Here is a 16,692-nt window from a genome sequence, read left to right on the forward strand (position 1 = left end):
CTTTTATGTGCCTTTGTTGCGATGTGTTCCTATTCGCGGTGAGAACGGTGAACGAGTTACGGTGACTTATGATAGACCGCACTATGTCGGCGTATGCAGAGACCATATAGACAGCATCACCGTGGAGATAAAGACAGACCAGAACAAAAACGTGTCATTTCGTTTCGGCAAAGTGGTTGTGAAGCTACACTTCCGTCCCAGGAAAAACAGGATATTTTAAAAAAAACATGGTCCTTCTAAAACGCTATGGGGACCCAGCCCTTTTTACCAACTACTACAGAGTGCAGGCTGGGCACGGACTTCAAGGATTTCATGGAGCGCCTGTTATGTATGGAGCGGGGGTCGGAGGCATATTCCGAAGTCTTTTTCGAAAGGCGGTTCCCCTTTTGAGGAGGGGGTTAGAGATTATTAAACCGCACATTAAATTAGCTGCCCGCAATATTACCCGGGACGTGGTTGGAAACGTTTCTCAGGCCGTATTGAATAAAGTTATACCACAGAAGGGGTCAGGTCTGATGTACGTGAAAAGAAGGAAAGCGGTTAAACGAAAAGCATCACGAACGCTGCTGACAGGACCACCCCGTCCCTTTAAAAGAAGGGCTAAAAGTCGAAGGACTACACAGAAGAGAAAAGCTCGGAAGCCGAGGTGCAGAAAGAGAGTCCTCTCTAGAGACATATTTTAAAAAAAACAGCCATGGCTTTTATTCACGGATGCTCAGAAGAGTGTACAAAATCCGAACTAGACCTGTTTCAAATACCCCCTACGCAGACCAGCATTGAAGGAAGCGTTTATGTGGAGGTGCCTCCGTTGACGGCTGTGACGGAGTCTTCATCATTGGAGTTTTTCATCGCGGGAAATGGGGAGGATTATTTGGATTTAAACAACACTCTACTTTACTTGAGGTGTAAAATTGTAAAAGAAGATGGGGGTAACATTGATCGACAGGCAGAAGTGGCGTTGGTGAACTACCCTATCGCTTCCATTTTTAGTCAGCTGGACGTAACCCTGGGAGACAGACTCATTAGTCAAAGCAACAACTGCTATCCCTATAGGGCTTTCATCGAGTCTGTGCTAAACTACAGCGAAGATGCACTTTCCAGTCAGTTCTCTGCAGGAATGTTTTACAAAGACACACCTGGTGAACACGACTCAGCGGACATGGATGGGCAAAACCAAGGGTTTATTAAAAGAGCTGGACTGACTGCTGAAAGCAGAAAAATAGAACTCATGGGTCATCTCCATGCGGACCTCTTTTTTCAAGAAAAACTGTTGTTAAACGGGGTGGATGTGAAAATTAAACTCACACGGAGCAAAGACAGATTCTGTATGATGACTGATGACGCAAATGTCAAATACCGGCTGAAGCTTTTGACGGCGTCACTGTTTGTAAAGAAGGTGAGAGTTGCCCCGGGGGTACGGCTGGGGCATGCTGAAGCTTTGCTTACAGCCACCGCCAAGTACCCCGTGGACCGTGTCAGTATGAAAGTGTTTAGTCTCCCGGTGGGGAGTCGCGTTAGTAACCAGGAGAACCTGTTTCTGGGACAATTGCCAAAGATGGTCGTGATTGGCCTGGTGGACAACGATGCTTTCAGCGGAACCTTCAGCAAAAACCCGTTTAACTTTAAGCATTATGACATCAATTTTTTTGCTATTTACCTGTCGGGGTACCAAATCCCAGCAAAGCCGTTTCAGCCAGACTTTCAAGAAGGAAGCTGTGTGAGGGAGTACATGAGCCTGGTACACGCCTCTGGTAAGCACATGAAAGACAAGGGGCTGATAGTCAACAGAGAAGACTATGCGAGGGGGTACACGCTCTTTGCCTTCGACCTGTCCCCTGACCAGGAATGCGGCGAGCACTATTCCTTGATCAACACGGGGAACCTTAGGGCAGAAGTTCGGTTTGCCAGGCCCCTCCCACAGACCGTTAACATGATCGTCTACGGGGTTTTTGACAACATAATTGAAATAAATAACCAGAGGAATGTTCTGTTTGATTATATGTGACATGGACACTCTACAGTTAACGCGGCTGCTGTCCACTGACCCAGCCACCCGTAAGGTATTCAAGGGAGTGTTTCCTTGTGACCGGCTTCCTAAAGCGAACCAGCTACAGAGACCTGCAGGGCTGGTGGTCAACACGGACCCTCATGATCGACCGGGAGAGCACTGGTTAGCTTTGTACCTGTCAGAAGAAAACCGGGTAGAGTTTTTTGACTCCTACGGACATCCGCCAGACCATCCCCGATTCCCCGAGGCAATCATGGATTTTTTAAGAACATGTGCCCCTGTAACGACATATCAAGCAAAGCAAGTACAATACCCGGACTCTGCAACCTGTGGTTACCACTGTGTGTTTTTTCTGCGTCAGCGGTGTAAGGGGCTAACTTTCAACCAGATTCAAGAACTCTATTCCGATGATTTGCTAAGGAACGACCGCATGGTACTGCTATTTGTAAAAAAGAAGCAGAACATGTCGCGACTAGCCCCCCGGTTTTTTTATCAGTCCCAAGCTTGTGTGTCATGTAGTAAATTTCATGGGCATGGTTTTCAATAAAAAAGATACCCCTCTCTGAGGGGGGGGTTTAAAAGAAAAAAAAAAGTCGAAGCAGCGTATTTTTTTTAAAAAAGTGCTTTTATTTTTTTATAAGGTCAGCCATGGTACAGAACTAGATTGTCTCTGCTTTTTAGAAGATCTTCTGGAAGACTTGGGGGTATGTTTTATTTCCGTCATGGGGCTGGGGTTTTTCAAGTGGTCCAAAGAGGTCCTGTTTCCCGGGTTGCCGACAACCGTGGATGGGATATTTAGTTCAGCCATTGCCTTCAGAAAGACATCCCATCCCTTAGGGGTGCGCACAGCTGGCAGTGCGTGGATTTGTGTGATTCCTTTCACCAAGTCCAGCATGTTGGAGCCAGGGATAGTTTCCCCTTTGTAAACAAAAGCCCCCTTTTCATTCCACGAAGAAACAGACTTGTTTTGCAGCATTTTGTTTAGTACTATCTTCGCAGGGTTTTTATATCTGACAGATAAACTGTCCAAGACTTCATGATATACCCTGTCTGGAGCTGGAGAGACATGTGTTTTGGTTGTTGTCTCAGCCGGATCTGCAGCCATTGCTGCTGGTAACGACAAGGTCAGATGTCCTTTTTCAGATTCCCCCTGTTTCACATGAGTTAGATATTTTTGAAGCAGAGCGGAATATTGTTTTGCCTTTTCATATTCCGTTAAGTCCCTTCTCTGTAAAACATTTCGCATGTCAGCATCTAAGGAACTGAGGGCTGTAGTTCTTATGTTTTCTTCTCCTGAGGAAGGATTTTTCAGTTGCTCTAACTGGTGGCTAGGTACAAGGAACATTTTTTCAGCGTGTTCCATCAACGGTTACGTAAAAGCTCTGCGACTAGGGGGAGAGCTATGCTTAACAAAGGAGCTAGAAACCCTCCAGATTGATTTACCAGCTGCTTCTTTTTTCTTAATGATAGCCGTTTATTACTCAGTTTTCTGATGAGTGAGCGGTTTTTTCTCAGTTGAGAAATCTGACTGCCAGATAAGGGAATGTTACCTTTTAAAGTGTTGAGTGCAATTTCTGAGATAGCCGAGACGAGATCGTGAGGAGCCGCGCACAGAATGGCTTTTCTCTGTCGCGGGGGGGCCTTGATAAGCAGCTGTAAAAGGGGTAGATTTCTTCTCACGCAGATAGACATGTTGCCGTGAGGAGGACGCACTTACATTTGAACGCCCTAAGGGTTAACTCATTTGCTTTTGTAAAGGGCTCCAAGTTTCTTTTTTTTCATAGTGTAGACGGCCGGCCAGTCTGGTGGGAAAAGCCCCGTCCTCAATCTGTAAGACTCAGGCGTGGAAGCGTTTAAGTCTACCATCAGATACCCATAAGGTTTTGCGGTAGCATCCTGAAAACTCTCTAGAAAGAACTGAACGTTTCCAGGGTACATCTGGCGTGCCAGTGTAACGATCTGTAGTTTGTCCCTGGGGTTTTTGAAGAGCACCATGTATTTTGCGTTTAAGGTAATGGTGCGATTGGATTTTCCCTGAAAGAAAATGTTCTGGGTGATGAAAAATATACTTAAATTACGGTGATGTACATACTTGGTAAAAACATCAGCTATCTCAGTGCTGGAAGAAGCAGAGGCCATGAGGTCATCCACGATAACAAGATTCACTTTATTTGGGGGTAGTATTTCATCATCATTAAACGTCACAGGGAGCCCCTCTATAAAACATATGTGGGGGTACTTCTGAAGGAGCTCCTTATACATAGGCTGCCAGCATGCATAACACCATACAATATTTTCAGGAACAACAGAGAGCACAGTACGCGCGTGATCCAACATGTTTTTTATAAAATACGTTTTCCCGCAGTTGCTAGGCCCTGCTAAAATGGCCGAAAAAGGGTGTTTCCACCGCACATCCATCTTAATACCCGTAAGGGAGAGTTCTGAAGTCTTTCAGAAGGACCCTCTTATCATATACGACCCTTAGTGTCTTTTTCAGACCGCCTGTTTCGATACGCCACATCTTTTTATTTCTCAGAATGCCCCTCTGCTGCAGAACAATTTCTTTAGGTCCCGTTCCATAGTCCAGAACCATCTGTTTCAGACTATTGAAATGGACCCTTTCAGAATTCTGAGCGTGGAGCGTAATGCCCTTCACTCTCATGTAAGACCTCGCGGAGGACAGTCTCAGGCCGTAGGTCTTTGGACCAGCTGACACAAACTCTGTGATGCGTTCATTTGGGGGAATCTCATTTGTCAGATCCCCTAAGTAGTCTCCTAGGGGGGGACGCCAGTCCCCCTCACGATGTACAAAGATCACAGAATCTGTGTCATGGTACAAGCACCTGTCACCCAACTGATCCAGCAAGTTGTAAAGTTCTAATCGCGCGTATGCGGTTGTAAAAGCCCCTATTAGTACATTTGTTCTACCGGACCGTGTGTACCTGTCTGATGAATTTCTCCAAGACACAGTGATTGCCTCGTCGTCAAGAATTTCAAACCCTGAAATCTCATAGGCAGGTGAAAAGGCATACTCCAGAAGCTGAGTAGGGTCCCTCACGATGGTGCTGTTCAGCAAGTTAGAGCGCTGAGCAAATTTTCCCCACAAAGAATTTAAAAACAACTTTGCTATCTGGCGCTTTGCGGGGTTCACCGCGATCTTTTGGGGGCGTAATTCAATGCCCTCTTTTTCACGATAATCAGAGATATATTGTTTCTTTTTCGCCTCATCCGTGCACCACGAGGGATAGCCCGTGGCTTCTTGTTTCTGACGTAGATGCATTTTAATGTAACCAGAAAACAACTCGTCAGATTCGCCAGGAAAATCCCATATCTCTGAAATTGCCAAGACCCTGTACCCCTTTTCCAGGGCTTTCATCACCTCAAAAGTGCACCATGTGCCTATGATGGCGCGTTCCTCATCAGAGTGACGGCAGGGTTCCTGCTGGCTCGTTTCCGCACATTTCTGGCACAAAGGGAACATGAGCTTCCCCCTCAGCCTAACCGGTAATACAGGGAAAAAGAGTCCTCTCGGGGGGAGCACTTTCATTTTCACGACACCAAAATAGCAAGACAGGGGCTTAAAGTTCTTGGTGATAATTTCAGGATGCCCCAAAGGATATTTCTTTGTTTTGTTTACATAAGGGTACAGGCTCGTGAAGTCATAATAACATATTTCCTCCCCCTCTTTGGGCTTGTAATAGAGGGTAATGGCATTTGTTCTCCCACCAAACAGCGCATCTCTAGGTTGCAGAGGTTGCGGAGGGTTTATTTCAGATAGAAACGCTTTAAGCGCTGCATCGCCGGCTAACATTGCCCTCCATTCGTGTTCCCAAATGGTAATGATCTCAAATCCCATATCTTTGATCTCATACTCCCTACGCTTGGTCTCATAATAAAGCATACGGTAGGTTGTGTTCCTGAGGGGGTTTATTTCCGTATCCTTGTAACAAATGGGACAGCCGTGATAAAAACACCCGTAAAATTCAAAAGCTATCGGTTTGCCCCCAATCACTGCGTAGCCATCCAGATAATATTCTCCTGCTTGAAATTCTCCCCCTTTCAGAGCGTGTCTGATCTCGATGGATTTTTTATGCTCCAGATACATCAGCCATTGTATAGCCGCAGAGGAAAATCGCTTTTTTATCAAGTCGTAGTTGTCCCATGGTAGAATAGCAATGGCATTGCTTTCTAAAAACATGTATCTAAACATGGCCATTGCGACGCTAGCTATGGTTAAGTATTGAAACGGATCCAGCCCGTCCCTCCCTTCCGATTTAGTCATCTGCAGGATTTCATCCCTGAACAACATACAGGCCTTCCTCAATATTTTTACATCCTGTTGGCAGTAATGCGCTAGCTCTTTCTGGAGATTAAAAATGCTGGTCTTATTTTCCTCATACCACGTGAGAAAATCTTTTTTCTCATCAGGCATCATGGTATCATACCCGTAAAATTTCGGGTGGGGGAGAGGGCCTTGGTAATCCCAGTTTTCAGCAGTGTTAAAAAAGTGGGGAAAATATCCTTTACAGCCCTCAAACCCCAAAGCCTTGGGAAGTTTCCCAAGCTTCATGGGGAGGAAGTTTAAGCTGTCGATAAATTTTAATTTCAATTTTTTAACCGTCACGCACATAAGTTTACCTCCCTGTACAATAAGTTTCACATCCATCCTTTCCTTCACCAGCTGGTTTAAGATAAAGTAGCTATCATACCCCTTTGCATTGTGTGCCAAAAAGGTGAATCCTTTGAACTTTGGGGAGATAAAAGTTGAAATGAAGTCTGAAAGACAGCCTTCGCCCTTAAACTCCCAAGTTTTCCCTTCCTTTGTCCCCATCGCGTATATATAATTGGGAAGGTGAATTCCTGTCTCCTGAGTACACTCAAAGTCAAAAAAGATATACTTGTCTGAAAGTTCAGGTTCCCTAAGAGGGGGAATGTAACAGAGATGGCCAGGTAAAGGAATACTGAGACACTCCAAGCACTTTCGTGGCTTGCATTTGTGTCTTTTAGCGACATAACCCCCACATTCTTCACACAGCCGTTTAGAGAAGCAGTCAATCTCTTTTTTGGCTGCTAACTTTTTATGGATATTTAAACAGGTCCGAGAAGGGCATATCAGTCTGCAGCTTTCACACTGCACCTCCACCTCCCTGGTACACTGCCTCCGTAAACAAAAACGACAGCGAAACCTACAAGTGTGTGTATGAGCATAAGGAGTTCCACAGATGGAGCAGTAATTTCTAGAACCAAAGAATCCTTTCATGTTTAGAATACCATAATAATGTTCATCGTGTAGCAGTAGAAAGTAGGACTTATCATGTATAAGTGGGCCCGATCTGAAAATTTCCCAGCCTTTATCACCATATAGGACAACCCCTATATTCACTTGTAAATACCTTTCAAATCTCCTCAGGTCTGATAGTAGTATTTTTTTATCAGGGGCAATCCCAACTGCTGCATACAGCTGTCTTGCCATCTGTAATAAATGAAAATCAGTATACCCTTGGCCATTTATGATTGCTAAGAGACTCCCCCCAAAGCAAAGGTTGCTGTCCTCATTATTCAGGTCAACAAGGTGTTGTCTTTTCTTTTCTATGATCTTGCTATAAAGGACAGTGCTTAACAGTCTTCGACCCCTTCCACCCCTGTTTCTGATAACAGAAACAATGAGACGCAGCAGACCATGGAGATGAACTTCTGCATTGCTCTGAATGAGATTCCCTATGTTAGCAAAAAATGATGCGGCGTCCAGAGCATTGATGTGTCTCCTCAAGGAGAAGAGGGGGTTATTTAACCCTTCTCCTTCAAGACGCAGTTGTACTAAATCCGAAGGATGTATTTCGCTACGTAATTCTCCCAATAAGTCCTGAATGTTACTGATTATGGCGTGTTCAACCAACAGGGGGTTACTTAAACGCTCCAGGTTTACAAAACGGAAGGAAAAAGTGTATCGGGAGACAGGTAGTCTCTGAGCATGCCATTCCCAGCGACCCTCCCTTTCAAGGTAGACTCTTGGTTCAGGCTCCTCCTCCTCCTCCCCCCCTGTAGTGTTCATGGTGGAATAACCGCTATCGGACACACGGGTTCGATTGGAGGAATACCCACTATCAGAATGGTCTTCAACCATATCAACACCAACATTTGGTGCAGGAACAGGTGACCCCTGGGGGATGGGAGAAAGTCCTATATCATCATCATCCTCTGAATCAGAGGAGTCCTGTGGGAAGCCTGCCCCAAACTGATTCACCCCTGCATCAAGTGGAGAGCTGTGTGGTGTCTGGCTCAGGTCCCCCTGCAGACTCTCAGGATAGATTTGGAAGTTTTTAATATTTTCTTGAAAAGAAACAAGCATCTGTTTGTCAAGCCCCTTGCCCTGAAACAACGAACACCAGTGCTTTTTTAGCTCTGAGTTCCAGTAGCTAAGCTGAGCTGAGAGTTTTCTCTCCTTCTCAATAACAGAATTCATACACTGATTCAATAACCCCCCCAATTCAAAACATTCATCTGGGTCAAGGTTTCTGGTTTTCTTCTGTTTTTTCTTCGGAGCAAAATCTTCAGATTCACTTTCAGACAAGGCAGCAGCAGGAGGACGTTTCCGGTCAAGGGATGGTCTCCCTGTAGGTGTGACAGTTCCTAGAAGGAAAAGGCATAATTTTCTTTTACTGAATGGGGAGACTACATAACTGAAATAGGCAATTTATTATCATAAGAACAGACCATAGGCCCCCACCTAGTCCTACACCCTGTATCTCACACTAGGTAAAAAAAGAGACTCCCTTGCATAGTCCACTTCTAAAATCCTGGCTTGTAACCCCCAGTGGATTTTTTCCCCTCTTAAAGGCATCCAGTCCCAAGGAGTAAAGAAATAATTTTTGGCAAATTTAGTGGATAAATTTATACAAGTGGTTACCTTTCTGGTTGGGAATAGATGCTGCATTAGAAGTGGAGGGCCCTCCATCAGCTTTTATTTGAAGAATATTTTGCACAGGCACAGTATTTCCTGAATGTAGAAAAACTATATTTTAAAATCATTTTCTTTTAAAAATCTGACATTCCTAGGAAAAAAGAGGCATCAGATTACCACACCCCAACCCAATATTAATTTTATTTTTTAGTTTATATAGGGTGGAAATGGAACAGCTGATACCTTTCTGATTCCCCGCTGTTGAGGTACTAGGTCTTGGTGACATGGGAATGTTTCTTTGGACCACATTACCAGGTGCTGGAGGCATTGGCCTTGGATTTCCTGAATGTAGACAAACCAAAATTTAAAAGCGCTAGAAAATAGTGACATAGGATTTTCCATCAAAAATATTCCTATTATGTAATTTATACAGGTAGTTACTTTTTTTGTGACTGTCCAGAGCATGTGGTTTGGACGTGCCAGGCTTTGGACTCAATGGAGATTTTCCTTGGGGTCCACTAACACCTGCTTGACTTTGCACAGACACAGTATTTCCTGAATGTGGAAAAACCAAAATTTTTTTTTTTAAAAAAGGCCTAGGATTACCTCCCCCTGTGCTGGATTTTGGTGACCCTCTAGCAACTAAAAAAGGCCTAGGATTACCTCCCCCTGTGCTGGATTTTGGTGACCCTCTAGCAACTAAAAGGATAAAAGGAAAAAAAAAATGTATCGGCATATAATAAATAATAAATAATAAATAATAAAAAAAGATTTTCCTTGTTATTAATCATAAAAAATACCTCTTTTAAAAACGCCCGAACCACCACCACCACCACATCTGGCTGTGAGAGCTGAATCAATAATTCCTTTAGCTGAAATGATCAGAAATTTAATTTTATATTAAATATTTATAAATGGGCAATAAAAAAAAGGGGAGCAATAGCAGAATTTTTACCTCTTTTGAAAAGGGCGGGGGATGATTCTCCTTCAAAACAAAGAAATAAAACAGAAAAAATAATTATGATTATATATAGGATATCCACTTTCATGATTTTTAAATAAAATATGAGGTAACACATACCAGAACTGGAAGCTGAGTATAACCCATCAGAACTGGGTGGGGGGGTTAATCTGGTACTTGAAGGAAGTCCTACAGTTTTTTGTTTTTTTTAAAAAAATAAAAATGAGTAGGATCACTTTACTTATTTTAAAAAGAAACTTAATTAAAAAATATGCACAGTTTTACCTTTTCGAAATATGAAAGTCTTTTTCATACAGTCTGAATTGTCACCTGACTGGCTAGGGGGATCTGAAAAAAAAGAACCATTTTGAATTGCTCAATATTCAGAGGAAATAAAAAAATAAAAATGGAGACTGAACAAATACCTGGTTTAGCAGTTGATTCCTGCAGTGCCCCCAGAAACAGCACTAAATTTGAAACAGAAGAAGACATATAAATGTTTCTTGTAGTTTTAAAAATAATAGAATACTATTATTTAAGATGATTCTCACCATCAGATTCCTGTGAAATATTTGGTTCATCTTCCTCTGACATTCCACCAATCAAACAATTTTTTTTTTTTGCACTGTACACCTGGAAAAAAAAGACAACATTTTTTGCCCTATGGCCAAAATTCAAGACAGACCCTTCATCAAATTGACACAAGGGGGCAGTCAAATTCCATGGGAAAAAGCAAAAGTCATGCACCTCACACAAAATTCAACACCTGAAAGAGAGAGAGACAGCTAGGATTTTTTAACTCCTGTCAATATTAGCCCCTGAGCACATACAGAGTGAAAAATACAAACCTTGAATAAAAACAGTCTGACATACAGATTCTGATAGAGAGAAGCAATATTTAATTCTATCAGATTCACACAGACCCTTGCAGTGTTGGAAAATGCTCAAAACATTCCACCCCCTCCCTCCCAAAAAATCAAGATTTCAAACAATTTGCACTGACCACTTGTAAAGTGTAAAGGCCCACAGGCCCACATTGAATAAGAGAGGCCCCTGCTGACAGCCCCACACCACCCACCCGCCCACCCCTCCACACACACACACACACACACACACACACACACACACACACACACACACACAGAGGCAAGTTTCACACAGACATGTTGGGTGGCATAGTACATTCATACAAAATTATGCAGCCAGCAATACAGATGTAAGATTTTCTCAGACCAAGAATGCCCCAGAGCACTTGCAGTCTGACATACAGATTCTGACAGAGAGAAGCAATATTTAATTCTAACAGATTCACACAGGCCCTTGCAGTGTTGGAAAATGCTCAAAACATTCCACCCCCTCCCTCCCAAAAAATCAAGATTTCAAACAATTTGCACTGACCACTTGTAAAGTGTAAAGGTACACAGGCCCACATTGAATAAGAGAGGCCCCTGCTGACAGCCCCACACCACCCACCTGCCCACCCCTCCACACACACACACACACACACACACACACACACACACACACACACACAGAGGCAAGTTTCACACAGACATGTTGGTTGGCATAGTACATTCATACAAAATTATGCAGCCAGCAATACAGATGTAAGATTTTCTCAGACCAAGAATGCCCCAGAGCACTTGCAGTCTGACATACAGATTCTGACATAAAAGACATACAGATAGATAGAGAGAAGCAATATTTAATTCTATCAGATTCACACAGACCCTTGCAGTGTTGGAAAATGCTCAAAACATTCCACCCCCTCCCTCCCAAAAATCAAGATTTCAAACAATTTGCACTGACCACTTGTAAAGTGTAAAGGCACACAGGCCCACATTGAATAAGAGAGGCCCCTGCTGACAGCCCCACACCACCCACCTGCCCACCCCTCCACACACACACACACACACACACACACACACACACACACACACACACACACACACAGAGGCAAGTTTCACACAGACATGTTGGTTGGCATAGTACATTCATACAAAATTATGCAGCCAGCAATACAGATGTAAGATTTTCTCAGACCAAGAATGCCCCAGAGCACTTGCAGTCTGACATACAGATTCTGACATAAAAGACATACAGATAGATAGAGAGAAGCAATATTTAATTCTATCAGATTCACACAGACCCTTGCAGTGTTGGAAAATGCTCAAAACATTCCACCCCCTCCCTCCCAAAAAATCAAGATTTCAAACAATTTGCACTGACCACTTGTAAAGTGTAAAGGCCCACAGGCCCACATTGAATAAGAGAGGCCCCTGCTGACAGCCCCACACCACCCACCCGCCCACCCCTCCACACACACACACACACACACACACACACACACACACACACACACACACACACACACACAGAGGCAAGTTTCACACAGACATGTTGGTTGGCATAGTACATTCATACAAAATTATGCAGCCAGCAATACAGATGTAAGATTTTCTCAGACCAAGAATGCCCCAGAGCACTTGCAGTCTGACATACAGATTCTGACATAAAAGACATACAGATAGATAGAGAGAAGCAATATTTAATTCTATCAGGTTCACATACAAATTCCAAGGCAAGGAGAGCAATATGCTTACCAAATGAAGTGCAGCCTTCTATTTTTGGAAGATCTACTGACACACACAATAAGGTGTCCCCTTTTATAGGAAAAATCTCTGTACCCTCACATCTGGACATTCCAATTAGTTTTTTCTTCCCAGGCCCATACAATAAACAAAAAATGATGGTAAGTTAGTATGTTTTTATTTTCACACCATAAATCTTAAAAGAAGTCACGTAAAAAACAGACCCCAAATTCTGTTTCACATGTCAAAAAATTTCCAAGTTATTGGAATGCAATCATTCAGGATTAACCCATTGACCTGTATCTGGTTTTTGCACGTGTAAAAAACCACACAGGTCAAAAAATTGATATATTTCGAAGTTAATGGAATGCAATCATTCAGGATTAACCCATTGACCTGTATCTGGTTTTTGCACGTGTAAAAAACCAGACACAGGTCAAAAAATTGATATATTTCGAAGTTAATGGAATGCAATCATTCAGGATTAACCCATTGACCGGTATCTGGTTTTTGCACGTGTAAAAAACCAGACACAGATTCTGATTCCCAGTCTCATGGAATATAAAATAGCTGAAATTGTTTTCCCATATAAAAATGTGTCTGATCAGCTTCTGATTTTCAGTCCTTTTTTTTTAGTGTAACCCCTATGTGAGCAGGTTCTATTCTCCCATGCCCCCCAAGCCCATGTCTTCTAAAATTCAATTGAAATAAACCCCCCCTTGTAAGCAACAAACACACAAGACCTTGTAAAAAAATTTGATTTTTTATTTCCATACATAGAACAATAAGCAATCCCCTCTCTCACTTGTCTTCTCTCTACTTCTAAAATTCCATTGAAAGCATCATTTCCCTAGTCATGCAAGATCTGCAATTTATTCCTAAACATGCACATTTTTTTTTAAAATAAGCATTCTCTCTCTCTACTTTTTTTCCCTAGTCATGCAAGATCTGCAATTTATTCCTAAACATGCACATTTTTTTTTAAAATAAGCATTCTCTCTCTCTACTTTTTTTCCCTAGTCATGCAAGATCCATATATTAATATTCCATTCCACTCCATTATTATTCCAATAATATTACATCAGATAAAACCAAAAAGATTTGGCTTTGACCACTCTTTCAACAGAAAAAAGAAAAACACGATCTTGCGGCTGAAGCAGATTAGCAGCTATTTTATGGGGTTCAGATTCAAATTTATATACATGATCCAATAAAGACATAACGTATTCAGGAAATTCCTGCTTCATCTCCAGACAACCTAATGAAAATGCAATACAGATACACGTGTGCAACAGACTTCTAATGTCCAATTTCTTCATAACCCTGCGCAGCATGTCTCGAATAAACTCCTGAGTCCAGTCCAAGCAGACATGGGCGTCCTGGTTTGGGGCCTTTGTTTGACATCCGTCACAGGACACTTCGAGAAATTTTGATACACAATACTTCACTATGGTGAACAAACTTGCTCTCAGCACACTCTTTGTGATTCTCTGCCTTGTCTGTGATGTCAGATTTTTGTTCTGTCTGTCCAGCGGGAGAACCCCTAAAATGTTCCGTAGCGTTTTGAAAGCGTCTTGGTTCACATCCTTCTTTGGAATAGCCTACAAAAAAACACAAATAAGTATTTTTTGATTTTACATTTCAGGCAACACACTCACGTATGCACTCAAGCAAGTGATTTACCTCTGCTTCAGTTTCTCTAGGTACAGGTGGCTCTTCCATTGCAAATTGGTAAACCAGGTTCAAAGATGGAAACGGTAACACATCATCCTCTTCATCTTCATAACGCCTACATTTTTGCTTCTTCTTCATAGGTGCCTGCGGTAGGCTTTGAGAATCAGTGGGCCTGTCTGGGGTCTCTGATTCATCGCAGCTCTCCATCTTGAGCAGTTTGCGAACGTAGTTTTGAGAATCCACGGGTCTGACTGGTGTCTCCCCCCCCTCAGAAGGCGGCACGTTCTCCTTCTCTTCTTCGGGGCTCTCCATCTTGACCACCACCATAGTGTGATTTTCACTCTCCTCCCCGGCAGGGGATTCGCACTCCAACTGGGGAGTCTCGGTCTCAGAAGGCGAAGCGGGTGAGCTTTTCAGAGGGGAGGCCATGGCAGAAACAGCAGCAACAGCAAAAGGCTGAACAGGTTTCTCCCTCCCCCCCCCCAAAGGACCTGTGCCTTAAATACAAGGACATGTCCGGACCTGTTCCCACTCCCCCTTTTTTCCCATTGGCTCCACACGGTGGTCTGAGAGCTATGAAACCTGCGCCTATTGGTCGGCGACGATGGGGCAAGTTGTTTGAGTGGTCACATGAACCCCTTTCCCACACTTTATTAGCGGGTTCCTTTTCCCGCCAAACCAAATGTCGGGGTGCTACAAAACCCTTCCCTAGCGGTCGAGGGGAACGGGGCGAGTTGTTTGAGTGGTCACATGAACCCCTTTCCCACACTTTATTGGCGGGCTCCTTTTCCCGCCAAACCAAATGTCGGGGTGCTACAAAACCCTTCCCTAGCGGTCGAGGGGAACGGGGCGAGTTGTTTGAGTGGTCACATGAACCCCTTTCCCACACTTTTATTGACGGGTTCCTTTTCCCGCCAAACCAAATGTCGGGGTGCCCCAAAAACCCTCCCCAGTGGTGGGGGGCAGTGGGGGGAGTTGTTTGAGGGGTCACTTGAACCCCCTTAGGGGGCGGGATTTCCAGTAAAAAGGGGCGGGACCAGCTGTCAAAGATAGTTTTGACATAAGGTATGTACTTCCTACTACTTGTAGGACTTAACTCACCCAATCACCACAAAGTCCTCTCTCAAAATCTCAATATGAAAAACAAATGCGCATGTACAAAAAGCACCATGCACATGCTGTTGTACTCATTAGCTAGTTTGCTCCCTCTGCTGAAATAGGTGACATGGTCCATCGTCCTCATCAGGTATAAACATGTGCATCTGTATTATGCACCCATGCTGTTCATCTCTCTGCCTCTGCCTCAGAGTCACTAGATATTCTTTACGATGATCTATGCACAGCCAGAGCTGAACTGGGTTTGAATGTGCATCCATGGGCACACTGAAGCTCACAGGAAGCTGTGGCTGTGTCTATGCGGTGGTAGCTGAAATCTACGAGAAACCTCCTACAAACCAGAAGAAACATCCATTTTACAGTGCTGCTTAAAGAAATGACATTAGTAAACCAGTTATGAAAGCTCTCTTCATCAAAAGCCTGCGCTTGGGCTGACAAGCTTCTGATCAGTTTGGGGGCCATCATCTTTTCATTTACTTCAGCAGATTTTGAACATACGCATGGATATTTTGTGATGGGTCCTTTTGATTATGCCCAGTGAACAGGCCTGAAAACAACTAAAAGCACGAATTACCTACAGAGATATTATCTTGTTATTTGTGCAGGCAAATAATCAGTTACATAATATAATTGGCAATGATTCATTGCTACATTGCTAGGCACATATTCAGATAATATGGGCTGGTGTTAGTTTCCCACTTAGCTTTGCCCCAACAGTTCTCGCTCTTTTTGCTGCCTCACTCTGAGCACTTCCAAATTCCAGAAAGTAGGCACAAACATCTCAAACTTGTGTCAGCCATGCATTGGTATTTGCTGCTTTCTGAGGTGCACCTGTTCCCTGACTGAGATACGCCATGAATGGGAATTGCATACGTTGATTTGTTGGAGGGTGATGAGCAGATTGATATGGCAGGAAGCTGGACTGGATGATCTTTCATTCACTTTCAGCATTTCACTTGCATGAGTCCTGTGGGCCAATGCCTGCAAAACAGCTGCCATCAGGAAGTTGCTTCAAAATCACCCCCAATGGTAGGTGTCTCCACATGGACATCCTTCTGTGTACCAGCTTGCCATGTGGATCAAGCAATGTTTTCTGCACACTACTGTCCTTTTCTTTTCAGGTCTCTGGTGGCACCAGTAAAAAATAGGCAGACAAACCAGTGCTTGTGTTTCATAGTAAACCACTTTTGCCACTCCACATCTGTTTGCCTGGAAAAAGTTCAGACAATCTATGGAGGCAGACCTTATATGCAGAGCTGCAGCCAATGTTTTATAATTTTGTTATTCTGTTCAAAAGTTGCACACTGGATGCAGAAAAAGTGATTTCCAAAAAAAAAAAAAAATACCCACCTTGCTAAACATTTGCTCTCCGCTCTTTGGTGCCATTTGATGTCTATCTCTGCTCTTTGGGGCTGTTTTCTTCCTCTGGTGGTTGCTGCTT

The 16,692-nt window shown here is 43.4% G+C and overlaps 3 protein-coding genes across 3 annotated transcripts; 1 reads left to right on the forward strand and 2 right to left on the reverse strand.

Moving 5' to 3' along the window:
• The first annotated feature begins 694 nt into the window (after positions 1–694).
• LOC136645095 (uncharacterized protein F54H12.2-like) lies at positions 695–2,005 on the forward strand. The gene is made up of 2 exons (XM_066621346.1): positions 695–1,678; positions 1,844–2,005. The coding sequence occupies exons 1-2, from the start codon at positions 695–697 to the stop codon at positions 2,003–2,005; spliced, it is 1,146 nt and encodes a 381-aa protein (XP_066477443.1).
• A 4,295-nt stretch (positions 2,006–6,300) lies between these two features.
• On the reverse strand, positions 6,301–10,685 carry LOC136645096 (uncharacterized). The gene is made up of 11 exons (XM_066621347.1): positions 10,422–10,685; positions 10,296–10,337; positions 10,156–10,218; positions 9,991–10,059; positions 9,865–9,894; positions 9,710–9,775; positions 9,351–9,464; positions 9,153–9,251; positions 8,916–9,005; positions 7,688–8,638; positions 6,301–6,371 (listed from the first exon to the last, which is right to left on the reverse strand). Exons 1-11 carry the CDS (start codon positions 10,462–10,464, stop codon positions 6,301–6,303), a joined length of 1,638 nt encoding a protein of 545 aa, XP_066477444.1. The 5' UTR covers positions 10,465–10,685.
• Positions 10,686–13,210: 2,525 nt separating this feature from the next.
• On the reverse strand, positions 13,211–14,776 carry LOC136645790 (uncharacterized). Its single transcript, XM_066622197.1, has 2 exons — positions 14,145–14,776; positions 13,211–14,062 (listed from the first exon to the last, which is right to left on the reverse strand). The coding sequence occupies exons 1-2, from the start codon at positions 14,562–14,564 to the stop codon at positions 13,538–13,540; spliced, it is 945 nt and encodes a 314-aa protein (XP_066478294.1). The 5' UTR covers positions 14,565–14,776; the 3' UTR covers positions 13,211–13,537.
• Between the last annotated feature and the right edge of the window lie 1,916 nt (positions 14,777–16,692).

The sequence above is a fragment of the Tiliqua scincoides genome, chromosome 3, assembly GCF_035046505.1.
Source record: "Tiliqua scincoides isolate rTilSci1 chromosome 3, rTilSci1.hap2, whole genome shotgun sequence".
Taxonomy (NCBI): domain Eukaryota; kingdom Metazoa; phylum Chordata; class Lepidosauria; order Squamata; family Scincidae; genus Tiliqua; species Tiliqua scincoides.

Coding starts and splice junctions, on each gene's coding strand:
- LOC136645095 (XM_066621346.1), top strand. CDS start 695: ATGGCTTTTATTCACGGATGCTCAGAAGAGTGTACAAAATCCGAACTA. Junction 1,679..1,843: donor TGTCGGGGTACCAAATCCCA/GCAAAGCCGTTT, acceptor TCCCCTGACCAG/GAATGCGGCGAGCACTATTC.
- LOC136645096 (XM_066621347.1), bottom strand. CDS start 10,464: ATGTCAGAGGAAGATGAACCAAATATTTCACAGGAATCTGATG. Junction 9,252..9,350: donor TCTGGACAGTCACAAAAAAA/GTAACTACCTGT, acceptor GTCTACATTCAG/GAAATCCAAGGCCAATGCCT. Junction 6,372..7,687: donor TGCAGAAGTTCATCTCCATG/GTCTGCTGCGTC, acceptor TTTAATCTCCAG/AAAGAGCTAGCGCATTACTG.
- LOC136645790 (XM_066622197.1), bottom strand. CDS start 14,564: ATGGCCTCCCCTCTGAAAAGCTCACCCGCTTCGCCTTCTGAGACCGAG. Junction 14,063..14,144: donor CTAGAGAAACTGAAGCAGAG/GTAAATCACTTG, acceptor GTTTTTTTGTAG/GCTATTCCAAAGAAGGATGT.